We start from the raw sequence: 13,283 nt of genomic DNA, 5'->3' as shown, positions 1-13,283 counted from the left end.
TAAATTAAAGTTGTCACGTCACGTGCTGTCCAGATAATTTAACCTCCACACGGTAACATTTTATGTGGACTGAAATCTGAACAGATTGTGTGAGTACGTCAGGCCTTGAGATTCCTGTATGTCGCAGACTATTTTGATACACGGGCTCCTGTTTATGTTTTGGAAAGATATATTTTACTCTTTTACTTGTATGTATCCAGTATGTTGTGTTTTTAGGGTTTGTTGTCTTGCTGTGTGGATTGCATCCCGGTCACGTATTGAATAAAACTTGAGTTGTCATTCTAGCTGGAGAGCATTTTGTATTTTGTGTGTTTGAGTTCATAAATACTAGATGCAATAGGATATAATTTACTGAGTATTCATTTGTTAACTGTTGATTTTGGAGGAGGCACTTTGTGTCATTTTTATAAATCCTTTTTTTGGCTTCTAATGTCACCATTGTAAAGTTTTGAATTACTCTGTATGTCATCACAGATTATACTAAGTTTATTTGCATATTATTTGAAATTATATATCACTTAATCTTGTTTGAATTTTTTTTTTTTTGCCATATGATAATTGCAGTGTGTTACATGTGGTAGAAATAAAAACAAATAATTTGTCAACAGAAGTGTGGGTCTTCTTATTCAGAATATTAGATACTATTAATCTGAATTTGTACACATATTCATATATATTACATATAAAACTTACATTTTTATGAATATATTTATGTATGAAGTATTATTGCATTTACATGAGAAATAAGGTACGGACTTTTACGAGCCAGAATAAAATAAATCAGTGAAATTATTAAGCCCTAATAGAAAACATAGCTTGTTTTGTAGTAGACAAACCTTCCTAGCATCGGAAATCACTTTAATAGCTCTTTCAATTAGTTTATTGCCGTCTTTTATTTTGAAATTTGGTGCAGGAAGTCGCCTATAATCTGGAACAGAGACGGTGCCTTTCTAATGTAGATTTTATTCGCTTTAGATGAAACGGGGAGTTTAAATTATACATTATCCAGAAAGTCTGAGCTGCAGTCATGAAATAAACTTAATTTTTCACTCGGCTTTTCTGGCCAGCATCTAGTTCCGGTGAGTTGAACGAACTTCACCTCAACGCCTACTGGTCAGTGTCTTTTGCGCATGCGTCGCAGTAGTAACGGAAGTGGCAAGACAGCGTTCACAGCCTGGCTGTTCGACCGACGCTGAATGAGAACGCAGTGATTTCGACTTCAAAATGATGAAATTTCTACCTAAGCTGCTGCTGCTAGTGCTGTTAGCCTTCCCGGCGACTATCCTCATCAAAGGTAAGTCTGTAATATGGTTGCTCACTGTGGTGAGGGAAAAGGGACAGTGCTTTATTAGCTCATAACCGTTAATATGCTAGTGTTAGCCGCTCAGCTAACTAGCTGCTGTGAAAAAAGGGGAAGGCCATTCTCCATTTGACATGTGCTAACTGAAAGTAACTGGAAGTAAAAATGTTTCTTCACACTTTCTGGGCATTTCTGAAGTATTTGTCTGTAGTGTCTATTTCTTTGACTGTTTAATTTTCAGCATATGTGATCCACCGTTTTCAACATAAATGCAGTTTATCCGTCTGCTTAAACTGACGTGTCCTTACTGTGCTTGACATAATTAGCTGCTAGCCGGGAAGCTAAGTGGCTCTGTTAACGTGCTACCTGTCGTTCAGCAGCTTCCTGAAAACACAAGTTACACTAAAGTTAATTTGGTCTAAATATTGAAGAACTACTTATAATATCTTCAGTAATCAATATACACTAATATAAATTGCATTGAAGTTATGAATGTCACATGTTAGGCTAGCTAACATAGCTGGAACAGTTAACGCCTCAGGTAGATTAGTCTCACTGGCTTTTATTTTAAATTATCACTAACTTAATGTGAGTTAGTCATTTCAACAGCCAAACATTTTAACTTTGAATTAAGCCTGGTTATTATGCGGATTGAAGAAAATAAAGATGTATTTGTTCATGTGGATTTGTGGAGGATCCAGTAGTAAAAGCAGATCTGATTAACTGTATTGGCCGTGATAGTGCCCTGGGGCTCACGTTAGTTAATCTGTGATTAATCTCGGCCTTGAAAAAGTTGACATTTGTCAGTAACTACACAGACTGAAAGTAACAGCCACGGGGTGCAGTTGTAGCATAAATACTCATGTTGCAGCCACAGTTTGACTTGTATTTTTGGAAACCAAGAAGCGTTGGTGCAGATGTGTGAAGTGTGACAAAGCATTTTTCAAACCTACATGACTGGAAAGTTTCCAAAGAAACAACATATATTGAGCCAAATGTTTAAATACGCTGCACAAGCCTTCTATGATTTATTTATATATTAAAATAATTGTTCTGTAGGAGTGAACAGTTAGATATATTTATATTTAATGCAAGATCAATATGTATTATGTTATAGTGAATTTTACAGGAAACCAACTGAGAATCTGTCAGTGGATAATATAACCTGTTAGGGATGTCAGTGTTTTGCTAACCCAGTGAATTAAATACTTTACGATTCAAGGCACTTCATCACATTGATGCAAAAGTCCTAAAAATCAAATATGACCATAAAGCGTTCTCTGATGTGCGGCATTGATCACAATCATCTTATACACCGGATAGTCAAGTGAAAGCTATCACAGTAAAATTAATAAATAAATAAAATGTGGGGAAAATACAATGTTTGATGTTCTATGCAATCATATCACCCAATCCTAATTGGGAGCGTAGATGAATGCTCATATCAGGAGAGACCTTTTGTCTTCAGTTCTGTGTTGGTTACTTATCAGCTCTACTGCAAATGTGTCATGGACAAGCATTTTTCAGATGGTTAACAGTCAGCATTACTTCAAACGTTGCATTTCAGTTTCCAAAGATGTCCTTTATGCTCAGTTTAGCTAAACAAACATACAACCTGCAGGTCCACATTCATTCTAGATGTCAGGAAGCATTCACAGGAGTTACAGCATCAAGATGGGCTGAAAGTGTGGAAATGGGTGTCAATGCCAACTCTGTGTATGTACAGTTCAACCTATGTGAAGATGAAGATTTATCTGTACTCTTCTTCATCCTCCTTCCTCATAAGTGGCGAATGGCACTCAAAGGCTACGATCAGTATCCATTTCATTCTTTGTCCTCATCCCTGTAATTTCCCACACAAACATCCTTCATATAAAAACATGTTGAAGCACAAGAAAATTACAGTCTTGCAGCCATTTTTCGTGACCATTTCATTGCCTTGCACAGTAGTTTGTGTTTTGTGGGTGGGGGAGAGAAGTGGAGGTGTGTTTGGAGGAACATGATGAGACAAAAAGATTAAAAAGCTCTGAACAAAATCTCCCTCACTGAGTGCTGTGCAACAACGATAATAATAAAATAATAAAACATATTTTAAGAAAGCTTGTGTTTTAATGATGTTCATTGTTTCCCACCCATCAGGGCCAGAGGTGAGTGCCCAGGATCTGACTGAGGATGAGGAGGCTGAAGCTGTGGATGAAGATGCCGTGGATGAGGGGACAGCAGAGGACGAGGACGATGAGGTGGAAGTGGAAGACGACGAGAACGCAGAACTGGTGAGTGATGTGAGTAATTACATAATAATCAATACAGCAGTGTCCCGAGGCTGCCGGGATGAGGAAACCTTCCCACCCCAGATTACACCAAACATTTTACAAGATATTTGTTGGAAATGATTAAACACTTGGATTATGGAGTTAATTTAACTTTCTTCCAGTTGTTGTTTTGTTCAAAAAGGTAAAATTGTGCTTTCTTCTTCATCGTCTGTAAAATTGAATTTAGTGGTAAAAAGATGAGTCAACAGACAGAAAGTTAAAGTCAGCTGTCAATAAGACGTCTGTAGACATCATGATGGGGGATTTTCACTCTTCTCTGATGTTTTATAAACTAATCAGTAAATGACAAATTTGTCAAACGGATGAAGTGACGATAAAAGGAATCGTTTTTCTTCTGGTATTCAAGTCCTGGCAGCTCGTTAACGTTACATCACAGAGACCCGGGAAGCTGTTGACCTGAACGAGTTCAAAAACTACTGAATAGAAATATTTCTGAATAAGTGTTAGTTAACCTCACAGTCTTATCTACAACCATACTGAACCATACAGTGATCTGTGTGTGTGTGCAGACGGAAGAAAAAGAAGATGAAGAAGAAGAAGCGTTGGTTGGCGAGGTGAAGGCTTCCCCCAACGCTGACACCACCATCCTGTTCGTCAAAGGAGAAGGTAACGTCTGCCCTCTGTGGTGGATCACACAGTATTTACAGTATTTTGGACGTGTTGGCAGCGTTTAAATCTGATTTCCACTTCCTGTGCTCGGGTTTGTTTCGCTGCAGACTTCCCTGCCAACAACATCGTCAAGTTCCTGCTGGGCTTCACTAACAAGGGATCAGAGAACTTCATTGTGGAGTCTCTGGACGCCTCCTTCCGTTACCCACAGGTACAAAAACACGCAGCACACTTCCCTCCTGCAGCCTTTGACTTCTCAGGGTTGAACTCTATAAATAAATGAAGAAGACGATGAAGGAGCTCTGACCTGTGCAGCTCTCTCTGACTCGGTTCTGTTGGTCCCTGTCAGGATTACCAGTTCTACATCCAGAACTTCACCGCGCTCCAGCTCGGCATCGTGGTTCCATCCGGCAGACAGGCCACCTTTGAGTACTCCTTCATCCCCGCAGAGCCAATGGGAGGGCGGCCATTTGGACTAGTCATCAACCTCAACTACAAGGACGGCAGTGTAAGGAGGCGGGGGGGGGGGCTGTTCACTGTTCATCTCCTTCATCTCGTTAAAAAGTTTAACTAGCTTCTACTCATACTGATGTCAGAGTACTTGTGTCCATTTGATCAGTTCAGTTTGTCAGAGACGATGATGAAGAGGGCAGAGTTCAGTGATGAAAGGAGGAGGAATAACCCATATCTCTCCTCTGCTGGCATCTCTTATCCTTTTCCTGCTTCTGTCTCCCTGTTTCTCTTTCTCTGCTGTTCTTTCCTTCCTCCTCTTCCTCTCCGTAGGGAAACATTTTCCAGGATGCAGTGTTTAACCAGACGGTCACCATCACTGAGAAAGAGGATGGATTAGACGGAGAGACGTACGTCTTTTTAACTCTTCGTGGTGTTCTGCTCGTCTGCTCATTTGTTTGTGTGGAACGTTTCTTCCTTTCCGTCCCTCCGTATATTCCTGCATCTGTTCTTTCACTTGAATCTTCATTTGTTCTTCTTCTTCTCTCCCAGCATCTTCATGTACGTCTTCCTGTCGGGTCTCGGGCTGCTGGTCATCGTTGGCCTTCACCAGCTGCTGGAGTCCAGAAAGGTACGGATGTTATAACTCAAACATCCCAGTCAGGCTTGAATGTGTTAGAGGATTGAATGAACAGATCATTTCAAAGTCACCTGTCCAGGAAAAATGCTAACATCGCTGCCTCCACGCTGTGTGTGTGTGTGTCTCTGCGTGTGTGCACAGAGGAGGCGTCCAGCTCCAAAGGTGGAAATGGGAACTTCGAGCCACAACGACGTCGACCTGAGCTGGATCCCTCAGGAAACACTCAACCAGATCAGTACGTATGCACCACGTCCTGCATTCAAACACATCCGGTGAGCTTGTACACCCGCTTCTACTTCCTGCACCTTTGTTCCTCACAAACCACACCCACACGAGATGCTCCACCTGTGCAGTGTTTTCTCTCGCCGTCAGGCAGCCGGTGGGTTCAGTTCACTATGAAAACAAGCTAACTCTAGTCAAAACGCATCTGTGGCTGTTATTCTGGAGCCTAAAACTAACCGAACGGCAACGTTTCACAGCATTAAATACATGTTGGAAAGGCTTTCTGTGGAACGATTGTCAGTGTTTGCAGTTTAATGCACAGAGGAGCAACATCTCTGCAGCTTTTACTTAAAGATGACTCAATATTGACAGAACGAGGATGAAACCACTGATAAATATTCCATTAATGAAACAAGCGAGGTCCCTCGATGTCTCTTCTCCACAGAATCAGCTGATGTGTCTGTGCAGGTGTCTCTGTTCTCTTCCTGCTTCACCTGTTTCTGATGAACTTTAACCTTCACTGCATGAGGATCACTCACGTTTCTTTTTCTCTCTCTGCCTTCCTCGCTGTCATGTTTTCCTGTGTCTTCAGTGCAGAGTCGCAGAGGTGAGGTCTGCTGTATGTCGCCTGTGTGTGCGTGTGTGTGTGCAGTGTGAAATCTTTTACTCTCCTGACTGGTGCAGATGCTCTGATGTGTTTCAGCCGACATGAACGTCGCTCCAAACCTGCTGAATTCCACATCGTTATTATACATTTATCCATGTTGGTGAAAACGAAGTTAGACGTGTGAAATCTGTCCAGTAATGAAAGTAACCTTCAGTAATTCTTCAGTATAATTTTTCATCTCTTCTTTGAATTCGGCCTCATTCCTCCCCGTTTTGCCTCCGTCTTTCTTATTCCCACCAGACAGCGTCTCAGTGAAATGATCTGCATGTGTGTGTTTGCTGAGCTTCAGGGAGGGAGGAGCTACGGATAAACTTTGGAGCATTTTTAAACAGAACGAGGACTCTTCAGTTTCCATTGAAAGCTCAAAATGAACGAGGCTGTTTTGAAGCTCTCTTCGCCACGTGACTATTAAGACAGACTTGACAAATTGTGAAACTACCTTTAACCAAACCCTGAGAAAAAAATGTTGATGAGAGAATTTGGCTTCGGCTCTCAGCTGTGTTCGTGTTTGTTGAAATAAATGATTCACACTCAGTTTCCTTCTCCAGACAAAGCGTCTCCCAAAAGATCTCCTCGCAAGAGAAGCCAGAAACGCTCGGCCGGCTCGGACGAGTGACGGGCGCCTGACACCACGCCGACAGATCTTCACCCGCCCGTCTATGGAGGAGGAAGAGGAGGAGGAGGGGAGCTGTGAGCGCCACGCCGAGCACACTCTGCTCTATCTACTGAGAAACTTTAACCAGTGCCAAGCACAGCGATGGCTGGCTCTCTTTCAGCTTGAGGACTGTCAAACACACACACACACACACACACACACACAGCCCGTTTTGTTTAACCATTACCGTTCGGTGAAGCCGTCAGAGGAGGCAGAGAAGTGAAGAGATCATTCTAAAACAGGTGTGTTGGGTTAAAAAGGCGCGTGAGGACATTTTTCTAAAAGGTTGTTGGTTTTCTTTCCGATTCTGTTTGTTTGTTAAAGCCTCAGTAAGAAAACTGCTGATGATCATTGTGAGACAGTTTTGATTGTTTTGTTTATTACCTCCCACTGTGGTGCAGGGCTGTGACGAACAGAGGATTAATCAGTCAGTCAGCCAGTGAAGTGAAAATCTTCGGCTTTTGTTCAGACCGAGGAAGCAATCTGACGACATCATGTCGGGCTCTTGGAACTTTTGATGGACATTTGTTTAGATCAAATGATTTGTGTTTGCAGATAGTTTGATAATGGGAGGAAGTGTTAGTTGCAGCCCTGCTCTGGTGAGTAATGGAGCCACGATAACGTTGTTTCGAGTTGGTAGAGTCTTTCTGGATTTCGTAGTTTGTCTGCTCTGTCGCTGCTGTCCTGCTTTACAGTCTGACCCCGGTGCCGTCCTCCTGCTCGGGTGCAGCAGTCGAGTCCTCTGACAGACGTTTTAAGGCCTTTGTAAGGTGCACAGCTCTGCAGTTAAAACAATGTGTCAGTAACAAGAACATGTAAATTAAACATGGAGGGGGCTTGCAGGAGCTCGTACACAGAAGCAGTGTTGTTTTGTTTTATGCTGTGATGCCTTCAGACTGCACAACGGGTTTCACATTTAAGTTGTGTGAAATCTGTCACAGAAATGAAGAGCAGATCGAGATTTTATGATCGTTTCATCATTTGGGAAGTTGAGAAGTTAATCTGAAATGATTAACTGATGAGTCAGCAGTGATAAGTGATTAATAATTTTAGTCAAAATTCACTGGTTCTGATTTCTCAAATATTTGCTGATCATAGTTTGACAGTAAACTTTGTTTTGGGCTGTTGGACGGACAACATGAGCTATGTGAGGACCTTAATTTGTACCTTGACCACAAGTATATGGATATTTTCCTCCTCCATTGGGGGGAAAAAAAATCTGTCAACACATTTGTTTTGCAAAAACTGATTGCAAATGCTCAAACAAGCCTGCCGGGCCAGCAGGAGGCGATAAAAGCCTCCATCACTGTTACGTCCAAAACCAGAGAAGAACAATCTGAACGTTATTTTCCTTTGGTGGCAGTAACTTAAAAACTAACAACGGTAGCTAATGATTTATTTATTTGAAGTTATTCAACACTTTACTGGCACGTGGCTTAGCATTGCTAACCGAACGTGAGCTAACCAGTTGTTTGCCATTGTTGTTGTTTCGTGCTCGTTACACAAAGCAACAACCGGCATCGAATGATCTGTATACCTGTGGTCAAGAGCTCGGGAACATCACGTCAGCAGGTCGATCAAATGTTCCTGTGAACCCACAATCAGTGGATCTGTGGACAGAGGAGTCAGCGGTGTGGTGTCGGATATAAAGCCGCCCTTTAACCCCGACGCCCTGAGTTTAAACCCCAGCGCTCACAGGTTTGGGGATCGAGGGGCTTCTCCATGTGGGCGCAGAGGTCGGGGCATCATGAACAAGCTCAACGGTTTGCTTTCAGGTCTGAAAATGATCTCCAAACCCTCAACGTGTGCCTGTTTTCTACTTTTCTCTTTGTAGAGTTGTTTACGTCTGGCTTCTCTCCTCAAGCAGCTTTTCTTCTTTCAAAATCAGAAAAATCGTTTCTCAACTGGTGAATTTGTGTCTTTTTGTTTTCTTTTTCTTTGGATTGTAAAATTGTTGAACTGGCTGAAGCACTGGTGTAAATACTGGCTGATGGATGATGAACTGAGCAAAATTACCGAGCTAATTTATTTGAGTGACAGATGGGGGTTTAACGGCGGGGAGTTTTGTGCACTGTTTTTTTTTATTTTACCACTAGGGGGCGAAACTGACTCACCCTGCAGGTCTTGGACTTGGTTGTAGAGTTCTTGTACCGCGGCGTTGTGTGACTTTGAGGAGCTGACCTCAGTGCTCGGACACATGGTGGACTCTTGGATTCTGCAGGAAGAGGAAACATGTGGTCCAGATGTTAACACGCAGCTGAGGCTTGTTGGCACCACTCAAACATCCACAGAGAACTGAGGTTTTGTTTTTTAAATGATGGGGCTGTCATTCATAGATAGAAGCTTATACTTCTACTTGCTTTTAAATGTGCAGGAAATAAACTTTGATGATTTGCTGTACGCCTCGTGTGTTTTTTTTTCCTTAAAAATTGATCGATATAGTTTCACTGGGACTCACTGGCACTGTTATATACTATAACTATTTTGATAACCAGTTTATGGTTTTAGTCACTTTTCAAACATAACCAGAATTCTCAAAGGTAGAGACATCTGAGGAATCTGAAGACTAGAATTTTCCTTTTTTAACTATCTTACAAACCAAGCCATTAATAGAGGAAATAATTAGCCTGTGAAGTGATCAAGAAAATAAACTTTAGTTGCAGCTTCAATTGAAACTTGGTATTATTGTTAACATGCAGTTATAGTTTTTTTAGGATGTTTTTTTTTTTTTAATAACTAGAATTGTGTTGATATGAAGGTTTTTTACAAAAACAGCCACAAACTTCACAAAAGGCTTAACACGACATTAAAAGAAACACAGCAGTAACGCAGCACAGAATCAAAGCTGTTTCAGGAAATGCAGCTTTAGGTGTGTGTGTGTGTATATATTTACATAAATACATATGTGTATATATGTATATATACACATACATATATATACATATATAATAGATCCAAATATGTGTGTGTATATATATATGTATGTATACATACATACACATACATATGTATTTGTGTGTATATATATATGTGTATGTATGTATATACATATATATACACACACACACATATATATATACTACACAGTAGCCTATATAATCTACAGAGTAGAGTCACCTTCATGATTATCTTTGTTTTAAGGTGGTTCCTCAGAGTATTTCTATTGTCTGGTTTTGGATTTTAGTTGCTTTTCGAGATTAAGATTTTACACAAAACTTATAATGATGTCCTAAAATCTGGAGCCTTGTTAGAGAATCAACTACCCAACATTAAATAAGTTAACTAATACTGGCTCCACCTTAATGAACTGCCACAGTGAGATACTGTTGAAATGATCATTTCTGCCCTCAGAGTACTTCAAGTCCATTTTCAATGCACAGCTACACGTGTACTGCAGTACCCGTCTGTTCACCTTTATATTCATATTATACACTGTTAGAAAGCTAAGATTTACCTGAATCGATAGATGCAAACCACTTCAATCACAACAGGAGGCTCAATAAACACCAACAGCAGACAAACAACCGATTTAAAAATGACACAACATCGAGGCAACTCACCGATAACGTCTGTCAGTGATCCACAGGTCGACAGCACTCCGACAGAAACGTCTGGAAACGTCATCAAAGGTCCAGAAGATTCACTGCAGTCAAAAACAAGTACAGAACAAACACACCTGCACCAAAAGAAGAAACCACTGCAGAGCGGAGTCAGGATGCAGCGGCTCAGTCTGAAGAGCAGTGAAATACACCTGAGTCACTATTTGTCCGACTGTACTTTTTTTCATAATCATTTTTAATGTTCTCCCGTTTAATCCAATCACTCGGGTCGCGGTGGGCGGTGCTAATCTCTGCAATTTGAAGCCTTCTGTTCACATCGATGATTAAAATTATTATTTGACAGCACAGTACAGAAGTTATTTGTTAAAAAAAAAGTTTCTAAAGTACTTTTATTTGTGAAACAAATGCTTGAGCCTGTAAAATGGTTTGTTCTTTCTTTTCAATGTATAATAGAGTATTTAATTGTATAATAATTGTAAAAAAAAATTAAGTTTCTACTTCACGGATTTTGCCTATCACAGGTTCTTTTTGGAACGTAACCCCCGCGAAAAACAAGGGTATACTGTATGTGTGAGTCTCTCCATAACATGTATCTCATCAATGATCTCCATCCAGTTCCTTCAAGTAGGGGGGTCTTCTTTGTACCATTTCCTTGTGATGGCAACAATTTTCAGAGAGAGACAGACAAAGAGAGAGGCAGAAAGAGAGAGAGAGGCAGAAAATGAGGACTAAAATCCAGGCGCTGCAGCCGAGGAAAGCCAGCGGTCCTGACAGCATTTTAAATGAAATGCTACAATTCAATGAGCATAAATTTAACATTTACTCAAATTATTTAACCTCATTCTGGGTGTTGGACATTTCCCTGACCTCTGGAGTGAAGGAATCATCACACCAATATTTAAAAGTGGAAACAAAATGGACCCAAACAACTACCGAGGCATCTGTGTCAGCAGCAACCTGGGGAAGCTGTTCTGCAGCATCTTAAACAGCCGACTGCAAGACTTCCTCAGAGAACACGAGGTCCTGAGCAAGAGTCAGATAGGATTCACACCCAAACACAGAACAGCAGACCATATCTACACCCTCCACACCCTCATTAATAAACACGTCCACCAAAACAAGAAGAAAATCTTCTCTTGTTTTGTAGATCTAAGAAAAGCTTTTGACTCAATTTGGCATGATGGTCTGTTCCTAAAATTAATTGAGAAGGGTGTAGGGGGAAAGGTCTATGACATCATCAAGACCATGTACACACAGATGAAATGTGCTGTTAAAGTCAACAACATGGAAACAGAGTTCTTCCCCCAGAGCAGAGGAGTGAAACAGGGCTGCAGTCTCAGTCCCACCCTCTTCAACATTTACATAGATGAACTGGCCCAATCACTGGAACTATCTGACACCCCTGGTCTCACTCTGTCTGACACACACATTAAATGCCTACTTCTTGCAGATGATGTCATACTGCTCGCTCCATCAAAGGAAGCACAACAACAGCTGGATCATCTGCAAACTTTCTGTCAAACCTGGGCCCTGACAGTTAATCTGAACAAAACCAAGATTATGATATTCCAGAAACGACCCAGGGGTCAGGGAAACCAAACCAGGTTTTTCCTGGGCTCTCAGGAGGTGGAACACACACACGACTACACATCACATCCACAGGAAACTTGAACCTGGCTGTTGATGATCTCAGAGAGAAGGGAAGAAAGGTTTTCTATGCAATAAAGAAATCTTCAAACGTCAATGTACCCATTAGAATCTGGCTCAAAAAATTCAAATCTATAATTGAACCAATTATTCTGTACGGTAGTGAGGTGTGGGGTCCTCTTGCAAATCCCGATTTTGAAAAATGGGACAAACACCCCATCGAAACCCTGCACACAGAGATTTGCAAGAGCATCCTCAGAGTGCACAGGAACACCCCCAACAATGGATGCCGAGCCGAGCTGGGCCAATTCCCCCTTCTGATCAGCATCCAAAAAAGAGCCATCAAATTTTATAAACACCTTAAAACAAGTGACCCCCCCTCCGACCACTACAAAGCTCTGCAATGCCAAGAGGAGAACATGGAGAAGAGCCCCCTCAGCCAGCTCATCCTGAGGCTCAGCTCCTCTCAGAACAGCCCCCACACAATCTGGACCCCCCAAATCATAGAACAACAGAAACAACATTACATTAACTATTGGACATCTACCACAACAACACAAAGCAAACTTCAGTGTTATTTGGCTCTAAACAAAGTACACGGTGGCAGAATATCTGAGAGACACTGAGGAAGACTCTGACCACGTACAGAATCAGTGACCACAGCTCGGCCATAGAGACGCGCAGACACAGGCAGACCTGGCTGCCCAGAGAGGACAGGTTGTGTCAGCTTTGTCCACACAGACAGGTGGAGACAGAGACACACTTCCTGCTGCACTGCAGCAAATACGAACAGGCGAGAGCAGAGTTCCTCTCAAAGATAAAAGTTTCAGTCACTGACTTTGATTCTCTGCCTGATCAAATTAAAATGCAGCACAACCTCGGAGAGAACAGAGTCAGCAGCTTAGCAGCAGCTAAATATGTCAAACTGTGTCACAGCCTGAGAGACGACCATCACAACACCTGACACACCTGACACACCTGTCTATATTTACGACCTGTTTTTTTTTTATTTAATTCATGTGTTGCAGAAAAATCGTTCTGTGACACATGAATATAAATTCATTATTTTCATTATATATTTTTAAAGTTATTATTGTTAATTATCTATTTAATGTGCACATCTAATTTTATGTTTCTATATCTAATCTAGCTAATCTAATTTTGTGTGAATTATCTGTTGTGTTTATGTTTTTGCTCGGT

At 41.2% G+C, this 13,283-nt stretch overlaps 1 protein-coding gene across 2 annotated transcripts; it reads left to right on the top strand.

Moving 5' to 3' along the window:
- Positions 1 to 1,161: 1,161 nt before the first annotated feature.
- ssr1 (signal sequence receptor, alpha) lies at positions 1,162 to 9,272 on the top strand. 2 transcript variants are annotated; one of them, XM_041961016.1, is made up of 9 exons: positions 1,162 to 1,294; positions 3,440 to 3,573; positions 4,143 to 4,239; positions 4,350 to 4,453; positions 4,592 to 4,750; positions 5,026 to 5,102; positions 5,245 to 5,323; positions 5,474 to 5,567; positions 6,770 to 9,272. In XM_041961016.1, the coding sequence occupies exons 1-9, from the start codon at positions 1,225 to 1,227 to the stop codon at positions 6,835 to 6,837; spliced, it is 882 nt and encodes a 293-aa protein (XP_041816950.1). In that variant the 5' UTR covers positions 1,162 to 1,224; the 3' UTR covers positions 6,838 to 9,272. The 2 variants fall into 2 exon arrangements, with proteins under 2 accessions (XP_041816950.1, XP_041816949.1); XM_041961015.1 differs by having other exon boundaries at positions 3,440 to 3,582.
- The last annotated feature ends 4,011 nt before the right edge of the window (positions 9,273 to 13,283 follow it).

This window comes from Chelmon rostratus, chromosome 20, assembly GCF_017976325.1.
Source record: "Chelmon rostratus isolate fCheRos1 chromosome 20, fCheRos1.pri, whole genome shotgun sequence".
Classification (NCBI taxonomy): Eukaryota; Metazoa; Chordata; class Actinopteri; order Chaetodontiformes; family Chaetodontidae; genus Chelmon; species Chelmon rostratus.
The sequence above is the reverse complement of the archived record's forward strand: the minus strand, read 5'-3'. Positions and strand labels throughout refer to the sequence as shown.